Source organism: Sceloporus occidentalis, unplaced genomic scaffold (genome assembly GCF_023333645.1).
Source record: "Sceloporus occidentalis isolate IW3139 unplaced genomic scaffold, rSceOcc1.0.p SCAF_7, whole genome shotgun sequence".
Classification (NCBI taxonomy): domain Eukaryota; kingdom Metazoa; phylum Chordata; class Lepidosauria; order Squamata; family Phrynosomatidae; genus Sceloporus; species Sceloporus occidentalis.
The window spans coordinates 4,537,317-4,552,870 of record NW_028316987.1 but is presented as its reverse complement, the minus strand read 5'-3'; the positions used below and the strand labels follow the sequence as shown (position 1 = coordinate 4,552,870).

The window sequence follows — 15,554 nt, the reverse complement described above, 5'->3', positions numbered from 1 at the left end:
ATGCACCAAATACACATTGCAAGCTTGCAGAAATGTTGCAACATTGTAGCATTTGTACATGTTTTTTTGGTTGGCCAAGAAAGGTCTCCCTGTTTTGTGGATTTGGGATATTGTACTTTCTTGGCCAACCCAAATGCACACAATGGATGCTTGGAAAACGCAGAAAATATTCCAGCCAATCCAAATGCACAAAACGAATGCTTGCAAAATGCACCAAATACACATTGCAAGCTTGCAGAAATGTTGCAACATTGTAGCATTTGTACATGTTTTTTTGGTTGGCCAAGAAAGGTCTCCCTGTTTTGTGGATTTGGGATATTGTACTTTCTTGGCCAACCCAAATGCACACAATGGATGCTTGGAAAACGCAGAAAATACACGTTGCAAGCTTGCGTAAGTGTTGCAGCATTTGTGCATTTTTTTTGTTTGGCCAAGAAAAGTCTCCCTGTTTTGTGGATTTCAGATGCTGTTGTACTGTCTTTCTTGGCCAACCCAAATGCACAAAATAAATGCTTGCAAAATGCACAAAATAATGCATAAGTGTTGCAACAATCATGTTACAACCTTGCATCGTTTGTTTTTGTGCATGTTTGGCTGGTCAAGAAAGGTCTCCCTATTTTGTGGATTTGGGATGTTGTTGTACCTTTCTTGGCCAACCCAAATGCCCAGAATAAAGGTTGTGAACTTGCATAAGTGTTGCAACATTTATGTTGCAAACTTGCAGCATTTGTTTTTGTGCATGTTTGGTTGGTCAAGAAAAGTCTCCCTGTTTTTTGGCTTCTGGATGTTGTTGTACTTTGTTATTGTAGTTTCCTACCCCTGGATATGTGTCCATTTTGTGTTCAGTAGGATTGACACCCAGGCTTGCTTGATTTGCGAGGAGGCAGTTTTTGAAAGTTAAAACACTATATGACACTGGCTAGGGAATATGTACACTAAACACACAGGGGAGTTACACTTGCACAAAAATGCCATGGGGATGGGGTGCTCATGGGTTTCCAAATCCACTCAAGCCTTGTTTGCGCTTCTACCTCAACTTTTGCATTTTGTATTCAGTGGGACTGACATCCAGGCTTTCTTTGTTAGGACACAATCTTTTAAAATTACAAGACTACAACACTGGATAGGGAATAGGGCTCCTGCTTAAACATAGGAATGGGATGCTAAAGGATTTCCGGAACCATTTCAGCCATTTTGGGGTGGGCTTGTCTGCTCTCCTCCCCAATCTTTTCCCCCTCTTCTTTTGCAGAGCAATAAAACCCAAGGATATCCCTTCCCTCCTCCAACTTGGTGAGGCATTTATTTGGAGAATTTGATCCATTTCCTCCCAAGGAGTACATACATGGGAGGCAGAAAGGGGAAAAATACATCTATCTACTGTATATATCTATTTGCCTCCCCATCTGCCTCCCATGTATGTACTCCTTGGGAGGAAATGGATCAAATTCTCCAAATAAATGCCTTACCAAGTGGTGGTACACACCTATGTATGTATACACACATATTTCCCACATGTAAATGTCACATGCATACACATATGTACACAATACACACACACACATGTGTATGTATGTATATATAGATACACATATATACAGTATATACAGAGATATGTATATATAAACAATATGTGCATATATATATGTACTGTATATATAAACACATGCATGATGTGTATAGATATAGATACACATATATACTCATGTATCTATACACACATATATACACAGACATGTGTGCATATACACACACATACAGTATATATACACACGTGTATATGCATACATACAGACATGCATGTGTGTGTATATATATATACACACATATACACATATATACTCAAGCATGTATAGATACACATTATATATATATGTATATACAGACATGTGTAAATATACACACAGATATATAGAAATGTGTGTATCTAGATACACACACACATATAGACTTATATGTATATACATGTAGATACACATATATAGACGTGTGTGTATCTATATATACATACACACAGACACACATACTCACACATGTATATATATATATATATATACACACACACAAACATATACAGCCGTGTATATTATATATAGACAGATATATAGACGTGTGTATCTATATCTATATACATACACACATATATGCTCACACACGTGTGTATCTATATTTATAAATAGATACACACAAACATATATATAGAGACACATATGTGTAGATAGATAGATAGACACATAGAAACGTGTGTGTGTGTGTGTAGATAGACACACACACATATATACTGTATATACAGAGATATGGATGTAGAAAGAAGAAGGAGGAAGAGGAAGGCGCACATGTTGCCTGGTGCGAGAGAAGGGTTAAGCGGAAGCCCTTTCCCAATCACCGCCCTTTTAGTTGGTTGGAGGAATAATAATCATGTATTTGATTCCGATGGCTTCCTCCTCCTCTTCCTCCTCCTTCCCCGCCAGTGAAGCCCATTCATGGAACCAAGGCTCAATGGTGGCATGCTTTTGAGGCACCGGGGGCGGGAGAGAAGGAAACCCTCCTTTGCATGATGCTGCCTTGTTCATCTAATTTTGCTCTCTTCCTCCTCCTCCTCCAAAGTGGAAGAAAGTGGTGCAAAAAGGACCCTGGGCGTTGAAGCTCACTCCTCTGAAGGAAGCCATGCTGAGGGAGAGGAGGAGGGTCTCCCTGGCCCCCTTTTGCATCCATTCCTCAGAAAGAGCATGCCTCCCCCTCCATTTTGTCCAAGAGGGATTATGTTATGCATTCCCTAGTCAAGAAGACTCTTCTTGTTGTTGTTTTGTTTTAAAACCATCCAGGATTGGAACATGTTTAATGCTCGCACTTTCTGTATCTGTGTGGAAAAGACACACACACAAACATACACCCCACTCATTCTTTATCTTATGAAAATATCTTTATATAAACTCTCATTAGTTGCCTTTCTTAACTGTAGGACTTTCCCATTTTGTTTTGCGCGCCATTCTCCACAGAACAACACGGAGGCAAAAGTGGGACGCCCTTTCCTAGATGGAAGAGGGAGGAGGTGGCAAATACACACACACACACACACACACAAATTTTGGCCTGAAAACCCCGATAGGTTCAATATGCGTGTGTGTGTGTGTGTATATACACACAACACACACACACCCTGAGGCAAACCTATCAGGGGCTTTTCTGGGCAACATTTGTAATATATTCGTAGATATAAAATTTGTATATATTAATACATACAACTTTTGGCTTGAAAACCCCCTGATAGGTTTAATACACACACACTTACACAATATGGCTTTATATTTGTGTGTGTGTGTGTGTGTATACAAATTTTGCCCAGAAAACCCCCAATAGGATTTAAATATATACAGTATATCTGTGTGTGTGTATATATTTTGCTCAGAAAAAACCCAAATAGGATTTAAATATGTTTCTTTATATTTGTGTGTGTGTATACAAATTTTGCCCAGAAAACCTGATAGGTTATATGGCTTTATATTTGTGTGTGTGTGTGTGTGTATATATATATATATATATATATACACACACACACACAATTTTTGTCCAGAAAACCCCCAAATAGGATTAAAATAAATCTTTATATTTGTGGTTTTTTATATATATATATATATATATATATATATATATGGCTTTATGTTTGTGCATACAAATTTTGCCCAGAAAACCCCCTAATAGGATTAAAATATATCCATATTTGTGTGTGTGTGTGTGTATATATATATATATACAAATTTTGTCCAGAAAACCCAATAGTTTTATATGTAGATATATATCTTTATATTTGAGTGTGTGTGTGTGTGTATATATATATATACAAATTTTGCCCAGAAAACCTTGATAGGTTATATATGTGTGTGTGTGTGCGCGCACGTGCCTGTATACACACACATATACTGTATATACAAATTTTGTCCAGAAAATGTAGAAAATTTTATATGTAGATATATCTTTTGTGTGTGTGTGTGTGTATATATATATATATATATATATATATATATTTGTGTGCCTGTGTACACACACACACACATATATATATACAAATTTTGTCCAGAAAATCCAGATAGGTTTATATATGTGTGTGTGTCCTTATATTTGTATGTGTAGTTATGTATATATACACAAATTTGCCCAGAAAACCCTGATAGGGTTTATATGTCTTTATATTGATGTGTGTGTGTGTGTGTGTGTGTGTGTGTATATATATATATATAATTTTGCTCAGAAAACCTAGATAGGTGTGGCTATATATATGTGTGTGTGTCTGTGTGCGTATATATATATATATATATATATATACACACACCATTTTTGCCTAGAAAGCCCCCTGATAGGGTTGAAATAAGTCGTAAACGACTCAAAATCACGCAACAACCACAACCACTTAAAACAGGGCAAACGTTCCTCAGGTGGGGGATTATTTTGGCCAGGAGGACAGCCCTGCGCGCCTTGCCTTGGTTGGGGGAGCTTTTTAAAACAACAATTATTACTATTATTAGTATTATTAAGCCCCTCCACTTGAAAAGCAGTGGCGGGTCGAAAGCGGTTTCGCACAGCCTGGCTTCTCTCTCCCAAGAAACTTCCCGCAGACTAACATGGCCCCAACCCAGCCAGCCCGCCTCCTCTTGCGTTGAAGGGAACGAGGAAGGAAGGCAAGTTGTGGGGAGGAGTCTCCCCAAAACAGGGACCCCCTGAAGCAGCAGCTTTCCAAGGAAGCCAAAGACCCCTTTGATTTTACACCAAGGAAAATCTCATTCACACTCTTTTAAGAAGCTCAGGGAAGGGGTGGGAGGAGAGGCAAGGGAAAGAAGGAGAAGAAAGGGAGGAAGCATTAGAAGAGGAGGGAGAAGAAAAAGAAGAGGCAGAGGAGGAAGAAGAAGAAGGGGAGGAGGAAGAAGAGGAGGAGGAGGAGGAAGAAAAAGAAGAAAAAGAGGAAGAGGAGGAGGAAGAAGGAAGAGGAGGAAGAAGAGGAGGAAAAAAGAGGGAGGAAAAGGAAGAAAAAGAAGAGGGAGGAAAAGGAAGAAGGGGAGGAAGAGAAAGAGGAGGAGGAAGAAGAGGGAAGAAGAGGAGGAATACGCAAAAGAAGAGAGAGAGGAAGAAGAGGAGGAGGAAGAAGAAAAGGAATAAGGGGAGGAAGAAAAGAAGGGGGATCTGGGCAGGGGGTTGGGTTGCATCCTTCCCAGCTTCTGAAAAAGGGAGGGCAATAGAGAAGAGACCCCAGGCTTAGGAGGGGTCCTCTTGGAGGTGCTCTTCATGCCTAGATTGGAGCAGAGCAGAGCAGGCAGGAAGGAAGGAGAGGCAGCCAAAATGTCAATGAAATAGTATTTGAGGGTTTAAAAAAAGGAGGGGTTGCTGCTGCTGCTGCTGCTGCCAGGAGGCTTCCTGCGTTGTGCCTTGCGTCGTGTGTGTGTGTGTGTTGTGCGTTGTGTGTAGGCGTGTGCCCCTGCCCTGGCCGGGGGTGGCTCCCATCTTCCTCCCTTCGGAGGCTCCACCACGTGGCTTCCTCTTGCAAACATTTTTCACTCATTTTTCCAGGTCGATTTTATTTAGGGGCGGCGCCAAAGGCTTCTTGCCTGCCTCCAGCCTCAGAGACGTCTGGTGTGTGTGTGTATCTCTCTCTCTGTGTAGGGGGAGTGTGACACATGAGTTGCGACTCAAAAGGAGTCGGGGGGCTGCTGCTGGAAGAGAGAGAGAGAGAGAGAAAGGGAGGGAGAGAGAGGGGGGAGAAAAGCCATCTTTTCCCAAGCCCGCCATACCAAGTTGCATCCAAACCCACCCACCAGCCCTATTGATTCAGCAAAACAGGGAACCTCTTTTCTCCCCCCTCTCTTTCCTTTCTTTAGCTTTTGTCCCCCCATCTTCCCTTTCCTCCCCACGCCCAAAATAACTGGGGCTTCTTCCCCCCAAAATACTACTTAACTGGGCCACCAAAACCAAACCAAAAACTTTCTTTATTTTGTGTGTGTTTGTTTGCTTGAAAGGTCTTGGTCCAAACTTTGCTCACTCTCCTTCCCCACCCACAGGGCTTGAGATTATTATTATTATTATTATTATTATATTCCTCCCCTTTTCCTCTCTCTCTCTCTCTTTCTCCCTCTCTCTTTCTTTCTTTCTTTCCTTCTTTTTCCCTCCCACCTCCTGGGACTTCCCTCCCTTTCTGGGCCTACCCCACATTTTGTGCAAAAGGCATCATCACCAGCCATGAACAAGCTCTACATTGGGAACCTCAACGAAAACGTGACTCCGGCGGATTTGGAGAAAGTCTTCAACGACCACAAAATCTCCTTCTCCGGCCAGTTCTTGGTGAAATCTGGCTACGCCTTTGTCGACTGCCCTGATGAGCAATGGGCCATGAAAGCCATCGAAACTTTTTCGGGTAAGGCTCTTCTTTGGGGATCTCCTTTCTCTCTTCCCCCTTTCCTCCTTCTCCAAAAAGCGGGGTTTAGTTCCATCACTGTTTTAAGGGGAACCCTCTACACACTACTAAGGAGACCCCTTCCCATACATCCCCCAACACTATTAAGGAGACATCTTCCCATATAACATCTCCCCACACTATTAAAGAGATCCCCTCATACGCTATTAAGGAGACCCCTTCCTATACAAAACCCCCATACACTATCAAGGAGACCCCTTCCCATATAACCTCCCTGTACACTAATAAGGAGATGCCTTCCCATACAACCCCCAACACACTATTAAGGAGATATTTTCCCATACAACCCATCATATAACCTCTCCCCACACTATTAAGAAGACCCCCTCACACACTCTTAAGGAGACCTCTTCCCATGTAACCTTTCCATATCACCTCTTCCCCACACTATTAAGGAGACCCCTTCCTATACAAACCCCCAATACACTATCAAGGAAAGCACTTCCCATACAACCCCCCATGCACTATTAAGGAGACCACTTCCTACACAACCCCCCATACACTATTAAGGAGACCCTTTCCCACACAAAACCCCCATACAATATTAAGGAGACCCTTTCCCATACAACCTCCCCATGCACTATTATGGAGACCCCTTCCCATACAACTCCCCACACTATAAAGGAGATCCTTTCCCATATAACCTCCCCCCACACTATTAAGGAGACCCTTTCCAATATGGAGACCCCTTCCCCCACATACGCTATTAAGGAGACCTCTTCCCATATAAAAAACCCCATACACTCTTAACAAAAGGAACCCACTGGGACCTTTAGATGGTGGCAATTCATTCTTTGTGTGTGTCTGGAAAGGAGGCCACATGGGGTGGAAAGAAGGGTTCAGACACACTTTGCCTGCACTCCTGTTCTTTCCTCTTTTCTTTCTCTACTTCTCCAGCACCATCAATGAAACTTCACTTTCGTTTTGTTTCCAAAATGTGGGTTTTGTGTGTTGTTGGGGAGTTTGACACTTTCACTTAATCCCTCCATCCTAGTTTTTATTATTAATGTTATCATTATCTGACCCAGCACCCAAAATCCAAGGAAGGCGTGTTTGTGTCTCTCTGTGCGTCTTCATGGCAGAATAAATAACTTGTAAGGCCTAGAAGCGCCCATCAACTTCCATTGGATTTCCAAAGGTGTAAAATTAGTTTTTAATTTCTGCCATTAATTCTTTTAATTCCCCCCACCCGACCCAGCTCCACATTCATGGGATTGTGACTCTGGGACCACACCACACTTTGTAGAAAAGGCCCTTTTTTGAAATATAAATAAATGGCCTTGTCTCTTCAGTGCAAGGCAAAGAAACCAAAATGCGTGCAGGAGGCTCCTAGAAAATCTCCTCCTTTGGACCCCACACCAAAAAAAGACCCCAGTCCTACTTTAACTGGAGATGAACTAGATCAAAGTGAACCTTGATCCCCTTAAACCCTGGTTGTGTGCTCGACTTTGACCCCCCCCCCTTTTCCCTTTTCCCAATCTCGATGGTTCATCTTTGGAGGCCATTTGGGATTTCCCGTTCTTTTAAATGGCCCATTTTTTTTTGTCCTTTGGGAGAGGATGGGTCTTTGGGAATGGAAGGGGAGCCTCTTGGAAAAGAGGGAGATGGGCAGGAAGGAGAGCTGATGGACTTAGGCCATTTTGATTTTAAACTAGGTTTTTCCTGTGGCATGTGATGTGTGTATAAGCGCCAAGGTCGCCATGCTGCTAAGAGATTGAGAAGAGAGAGGGAGAAGCAGGGGGGAAACTAGCCAGCAAGGCTGGTGTTGTGACTTTTTGCTGAGAACAAACCTCATGGACCCCCTCAAACTCCAAACCAACACATCAGAATCTTCTTTACAAGTTTAAGAATCTTTTCTTCTCAATGGAAGACCTTATTCAAAAAATGTGTGCACATACTTCTGAATGCCAAGCAAGTTGGCGTGGAATCCACAGAAGAGGCCTCATCACCCTTCACCCTTCTTTTCTTTCACCTTTGTGATGAAACAGATCTTCTACCATGTTAATCTGAAATAAACAAATTTGCCAAAACGTATGGTCTTGGAAAAGCCCCCATCCCTTGGTTTGATTCCTGCTTTGGCCCATCAGTGTGGAATTCAATTATGTTTTAAATAAATAAACGGGGTAGGGAAAGCAGGCCTTGTGGTTACTGATTAAATCCTCCTGAATTCCCATGTAAAGCTGAATTGAAATACTGAGGAGTGGGGATAGTCTTTGAGGTCAGCATAGGAAGTTGTGTCCACATTTCCCTTTACACATTTTTTTTTCAAAAAGACACTTGTGTTTTTAGGGAAAGTGGAGCTACATGGAAAACATCTTGAGATTGAACACTCAGTACCTAAAAAGCAAAGGTAATCCAGTCTTTTAATTTCTTTAATTTGTCAGTATTGAAAGTCAGGAGCTAAAATAAAAGAAGAAAAAATGTATGTTTAAAATGCCAAAGTTGGGTGGGTAAATCTCAAATTTCAGAAGGGTGTAATTACATTTTCATTCTCCATTCTGGAAGGGAATTGTTGAGGGGCGTAACTCTCGTGGATTTGTCCATTTTCTTTCAATTCAAATTCTTTTAAGTTGCTTTTGACATACCAAAGAAAAAAGACTAGTCCTTTACAGGGGTGTATTCAGTGATTTGAAAAGTGGAGTCTTATTGTTTAAATTGCATTGTCATTTACTGTCTAAGTAAGTCTTCATTTGACAATATGGTGTGATTTTTTTTGAAGCCAGATTTTCTGTATTTTGTTTTAATCTTCTTCCTAAAGTTAAGCAGGCAACAAAAGTTACTAACCCAGTTTCCTGGAAGGAAAATAATGTATGGTCTTTACAGTTATTTCTGTGTTTATTCTAAAACTGCGCTTTTATGAAGATCTGTTTCATTGACTATGTCTTTAAAATGATGTTCTAATTTTAATTTTTGTCTAGATTTATTTTGGCACCTTTGGGAGGGAATACTATAGTAAAGAGACCCATCTTTTAGAAAACATTTATCAGCTATTCCTCATTTGTATGAAATCTAGAAAGCAAACACAACATTTACAGTGCACTTTTTAAAAACCAGAATTCAGTGTGAACACACATTTTCCAAGCCTGAGTTTCAAAAATAGAAGCAAAGAGGGGGTGGGGTGAAACCAGATGCCTATGCCTATCGCTCAATATCTTATTTTTATGTGATTGACATCACAACTTCCTTCTCTTTCTTCTTAAACAATTTTCTTGGACTTTTAAACTTTGTATCAGTATGTGCTGATGGAGGAGGGTTGTTTTTATGAATGGCTTTCTGCAGCTCCCTCTGTGACTTGGAAGTGTCCCAAAATCTATTTGATTAATTTATTTTATTGTACCAACAGGCATGGTTTTCTGTAATGAGTGATCAATAGTGCTTGTAACAGCCTTCATAGCATGGTACATAAGTTAGCCATGGTTTTACATGGCAATTGGGAGAAATGTTATTGGGAAGGCAATTTTAGAATGAAACAAAGCATGATAAATATTGGGGGGTGGGGGATTGGTGGCTGCATAGGGGGAGGAGAAAGAGAACTTGACTACTCTTGTTTTTTCTTTAGTGTTGCTTTTAAACATCATTTGTGCAGAATATGGGTGGTCTGAGAGATTACTGAATTCTATTTCTCCTTGGACTTTAAGTAATAGTTTAAAAAAACTCCTCACATACATATTAATCACTGGAAGAATGTTGTAATGTAATTCATCGCAGACTATGTAGTTAGTTAAGAATGTATAACTAAAAGGATTTAACCTGCTTGTAAACCTGAGTGAGATTTCCCTCCCCCCTTTTTGGAGAAATCAAATAAGTTTCCAGACCTTTAATTATTTGGTATTGTGTGATTTCATCCCCATGGATTTAAAAACAAACAAACAAAACAAAACATATATTCTTAATAAGTCACAGTGCCATATCTGAGTTTTCCAAATATTCCTTAAAGGAGTAGATTTGATGTCATTTAATTCACCCCAAGATTTTACTTATAGATTAACTGATGATTCATTTTTAAGTTTTGCTCAGGATGTGTGATAGTGCTTCTTTCTTGGTTTCCCTAAACAAAATTTGCATTTCTTTCTTGTGGCAGTAAAAGGGGAAATGTCCAAAGGTTCTGGCAAGTTGTTAGAACAAGTAAGAGTGGCTTGTTTTTCATGGTAGATCAATTTCCCATTGATAAAAAATAATAATAATCAGTAAAATTGGATTTTATAGGCTGTGTATATGTTTGTGTATTCTTTGTCTTGGGACTTGATTTTCCTGTTTGGGGTGATATCCAAAGTAGAAACTAGCCAATTAAATATGATTAGCATAGTCTTAATATCTAGTGGCTTGTGAGAATTGTGTAGCATCTCCCAGGTTTGTAAAGATTGTCACCTTTTAACTTAAGACTTTAAATAAACTTTAGGAAAATGGGGACTTGTTTTTAATCTGTGTGCTCTCAGGGATTAAAATAATGTAATATCAAATCATACAGTTTGTTTCATTAAAAAAAAACACCACTTTGGCTTTTTGGTTGACACTTATTAATTAGGAAATGCCCCAAATATCCATACTTTACTCAACAACATGATTTTCTAGGGTTCACAAATAAACTGCTGACGCTGACATGACATGTGCTACCTGGCTACCTTAAATAATGATTAAAGCAGATGCAGAACATACTAGTGAGCTGTAGAAGAATTAGATATAAGTCTAAAAGGTTTATTTTCATCTGCATTGTGAATGATTTCAACTATTATTTTAAATCAGTTTTAATGAATTTGCTGTTGTAGACTGCTGTATTAAAGATTAAGGGTCAAAATCACAGACCCAGGGTTATCATTTAGGTTTTTCTAAATAGATGAGACCTGCACATGGATAAGTGAATGTTGGGTTTCCTGCTTTAAAAAATGTATTGCATGAAACACACAACTTACAGCTTAGCATGGTGTTTATAATGCTTTGGGGGACTGGAGTGTTTCCATTGCCATCTTAATGCACTTTCAAAAAGTTCCATTGGCTGGAAGGGAACTTACAAGGGTGCTCTAACTTGCAATACAAGAATGTATACAGATTTGGGGGGAGAAGGAAGGAGAAGAGATGACCTTGTGTGTTTGGTGTGTGTTTTTAGTTATACAGTTTATTGAAAAAAGGACTTACGGAAATTTTTGCCATTTTATTCCTTAAACAGTCAGCAAATTCCTGTTGGTGATGGAAAGGGTTAATTAAAACAACCTGGAAGATGTTTTAAGAACTCAAGAATGTTAAGAAATGTTTGGAGGTTAGGGGTGGGGTTGTCTGAGATTGAAAAGATTGAAGTGGATAGGATAGTGGTGTGGGGGAAGAGAAGGAATGGATGAAAACAAGAGGAGGGGAAATTAAGTGAATCCATCAAGCAAACATTCCAAATATGAAGACTGGAAGTGACTAGCCTAGAGAGAATGAAACTTTAGTAAGTGGGGAAAAAGTGATTATGTCTCAGTTGCTAAAATTTCATACAAATTTAAGACAAATTATCAACAGGTATATTTCAAAGCTTTAACATGGACATAAAATAGTACACATTAATTATGTGAACTTCCTTTTATTTTCCATTTGATCATAATATTTCAGTAGATTTATCATAACATTTGATCCAAATGTCTTAAATTGACAGTGCACTAGTTAGTACATGCCCTGTATCTTAATTCTTTGTATAGCAGAAATGTTCAATGCTTTGTCACAGAACATGTGAAATCCGGTATTGTGTGTGTAGTCTTCTACATCTCTCTGAATGTGTCTGTGAGGTATCAGGGCAGCTCTGTATATATCTTTGTTGTTGTGTTCCTCCAAGTCATTTTTGACTTATTGTGACCCTAAGGTGAGCCTATCATAGGGTTTTCTTGACAGATTTATTCAGAGGGGGATTGCTATTACTATCCTCTGAGGCTGAGAGAGTGTTACTTGTTCAGTGTCACCAAGTGGGTTTTTTATGCTCCAGCGGGGAATCGAACCCTGATCCCCAGAGTTGTAGTCTGGTGTTCAAACCATTACACCACACTGGCTCTTCTGTATATATCTTTTTTGTTTGTTTGTTGTGTGCCTTCAAGTCATTTTTGACTTATGGTGACCCTAAGGCAGACCTATCTTGGGGTTTTCCTGGCATGATTTGTGCAGAGGAGGTTTGCCATTGCCTTCCCCTGAGGCTGAGAGCATATGACGTGCCCTACTTAGAGATAAATCCCATTGGGCTCAGTGAGACTTACTCCTTGGTAAATGTGCCTTGGATTGTAGCCCAAAGATTAAAAGAAGCTAGATTTTTTTAGACTATTGTCCATTTTCCAACAAGAATTAACATTACACTTGTGCTTGAATCATATTAAAAGCATCTATTGGTGGATTTACTTGTTTGCTATTGCTTCATTTTGTTTGTGCAGACAGCAAATGTTTTGTCCTCTGAACTGTCTTAGGCTATGACAGTAGGTTCAGTAGAAGCAGCAATTATTTGAGTCAGTAAAGGCAGGAAATATGTACTGAGTACAAGAATTTTAGCAGTATTGATTAGTGTCCAGCCCAGGGACCACAGAGGCAGCAGAGGGTTTTGGACACATAGCTGTGCATAAAAGAAAGTGTTCATGATAAACTTTGAAATACATAATTAGCAACAGCAAACATGGAAATAATGGGTGTGAAGGAATCAACGGTTTTCCAGAAACCAAGTGTTTAGTGTAGAAATATAATTGCTAGATTTTGACATGGAGAGTTTCATGGGGTAACATGTTTTGCATGTCTTATCTCGGTGTTGGATCTGCATCTGCAGCATCATGAACTGGGAAAAGCATAGTCACTTTCAATGTGGAAATAGCCCCTTTGGACCAAACCGAATAAGTGAGAGATAGATTTCTAGTAAAAAAAATGTGAGACATGTGAGGTGTAGTGCTGCTGAAAGATAAGTTCCAGTAGGGTCAATGGGGCTTACTCCCAAGTAAATCAGCATGGGGAGGAAGCTTGAATTTCAGTTCCAAGCACCTGTTCAGTTCTTATCAGCAAAATCTGACAAAGGAATGAAAGAAAATGGGCAGTAGCATGCAGTGTAGATCTTTCAGTTTCTTTTCCTTTGGTAAAAGATAAAGAAAATTTGTTTGCTGCTAAAAAGAAAAGTGTTTGGAGAATGAAGAAGCACCGCTGATGTTTGCTTTGGCTTGGTAGGGAAACAAATTTACAAAGTCTGTTCTTCTGTTCCTTAAAAAGAAAAAGAGAGATAAAGGTTCCAATTTCTCTCAATCTACCTTAGAAACGTTGATGTTTTCTAGACCTGTACTAGGAAGCATTTTGTAAAGTTTGGAAAACAAGAAAGACACTTGAAAATGACACAATTTCATTATTTGAAATTACAAGCATTTAAAAGACACACACAAAGAGAAAGAGAATGGACCTATAGCGCTTTTATAGAAGGTGCTATAAGTAGTTAATAACTAGCCTCCTGAGGTTCTTCCTGACTTTATGAATGGAATCTATTTCCCTTGGTGATGCCATGAAATGCTTCTAAAGCATTTACTGTCTGCATGCTTATCTGCAAGGAAAGACTGCCAAACATAGTGGAATTTGCTTCTGATTTAATGTGCATAGGATTATATTCCAAGTCTTTTAAACTTTTATTTGATGATGCTTGTTTTGTTTTGTTTTTTCTAAAGTCAGAGGGATTTAATGATGGAGGTGGGATTTTACCATTTCATGAAAGGGTAATGAAACGTGACCCAATAAAGAACATTTGTTCTAGAAGAGAATCAATACCATCGCAAGGGATGATATGATGATTCTAATACATCACCTCTGGGGAAGTCCTTTCACCTATCTGATGTTTTGGACCACATATTCCACAGTGCCGTAGGTTGTGCTGGCTAGGATTTTGGGGAGTTGATGTTCAGGAGTTATGGTGGTCTTAGACCTGTTCTCAGCTGTAGAAAGCCTGTCCTAAAAACTGCTAATAAATGACTGTAGAAATAACTCTCCTAAAAATAACTAACAAAAGTGGGAAAATTATTATTCTTTTAAGAAACATGAACCTAAAATTTAGGGAAAGAAAATAGTCCCTCTGGGCTAGATCTGAGGTTAGTTCTATCTAGAGTAGATCCAGTAGAACTTCTTATTTTATGCTAATATATTCTTCTTCCATTCATTAAGTTCATTCTGTTGGATAACCACTGGAATTAACCCTTACTTGTAGTGTGTATGCCTTCAAATCACATGTTGCCTTATGGCATTCCCGTGAATTTAATAGTTTCTTAGGTGAGGAATACTCAGGTGGTTCTACCAGTTCCTTCCTCTAAAATATGACCTACAGCACCTGGTATTGGTTGTCAGTCTACTATCCAAGTCGTAACCAGAGCTGACTCTGCTTTACTTCCAAGATCAGATGATACCTGGTGCCTTTAGGTTATTTAGGCAACTTGTAATATATCTCTAGGTTAATGCCAAATATTAAGCATGACTTTCTTGCCTTGTTTGTACATTATCAGTGATGTTTACAACTAGCTGCCAATGATATTTAGCAGTGTAACCACACAGTTATAGCAGGATGATAGCATTTAACTGCTATGGCTACATCTATGGAATCCTGTGAACCGTAGTTAGGTGATGGTGAGCTACTTAGAAATTCTCTTGTAAAGAATTCTAACGAGGATGTGACATCTTGTATGCCAAAGGGTGTCTATGGTTCACAGTTGTGGAGAATTCTAGTCCACTCCCTTGAATTGTAGTGCCAGAACTCTGTAGCAGAGAAAGAATAATGCAACGAAGGGAAAATCTGGTTTCAGAATTCTAAAAGACCTATCCCCCTCACTGGACATTTAGTCACTTTTGAAAGTGAAGAGTTTCAGAAGCTGTTTCACATGGCATGGGGGAAATCAACCATTCAAAAAAAGCACAACAAAATTTTACAGCCTTGGCTAAAGATTGAAGGATCTCTTGGATGCCTGGGTTTAGCAGTTCTGCATCTTTCATCTGGAGAAGAAAAACTTAACTTTCTTCCATGGATACAACATCTTGTATCCCAGAGTGTGTCAACACTACACAGTTATAACAGTCTGATGTCACTTTAACTGCCATGGATCCATCTTGTGGATTCCTGGGATTTGTAGCTTGG

The 15,554-nt window shown here is 39.4% G+C and overlaps 1 protein-coding gene across 7 annotated transcripts in view; it reads left to right on the top strand.

Annotated features, from left to right (window-relative positions):
* The window catches only part of IGF2BP1 (insulin like growth factor 2 mRNA binding protein 1), a 128,899-nt gene that overhangs the window by 4,369 nt on the left and 108,976 nt on the right, over positions 1 to 15,554 (top strand). For 3 of the 7 annotated variants that reach the window (XR_016281879.1, XM_089531713.1, XM_089531712.1), the window contains exons 1-2: positions 5,711 to 6,397; positions 8,747 to 8,807. Coding sequence is in view for 6 of the 7 variants with exons in the window: in XM_089531713.1 (XP_089387839.1) it covers positions 6,223 to 6,397; positions 8,747 to 8,807 (236 nt within the window). In the remaining variant the exon portion in view is untranslated. Of the gene's footprint in view, positions 1 to 3,001; positions 3,050 to 4,427; positions 4,674 to 5,238; positions 5,626 to 5,710; positions 6,398 to 8,746; positions 8,808 to 15,554 lie in introns of those variants that run through there. The other 4 variants (XM_089531711.1, XM_089531707.1, XM_089531709.1 and 1 more) reach the window with 4 other exon arrangements.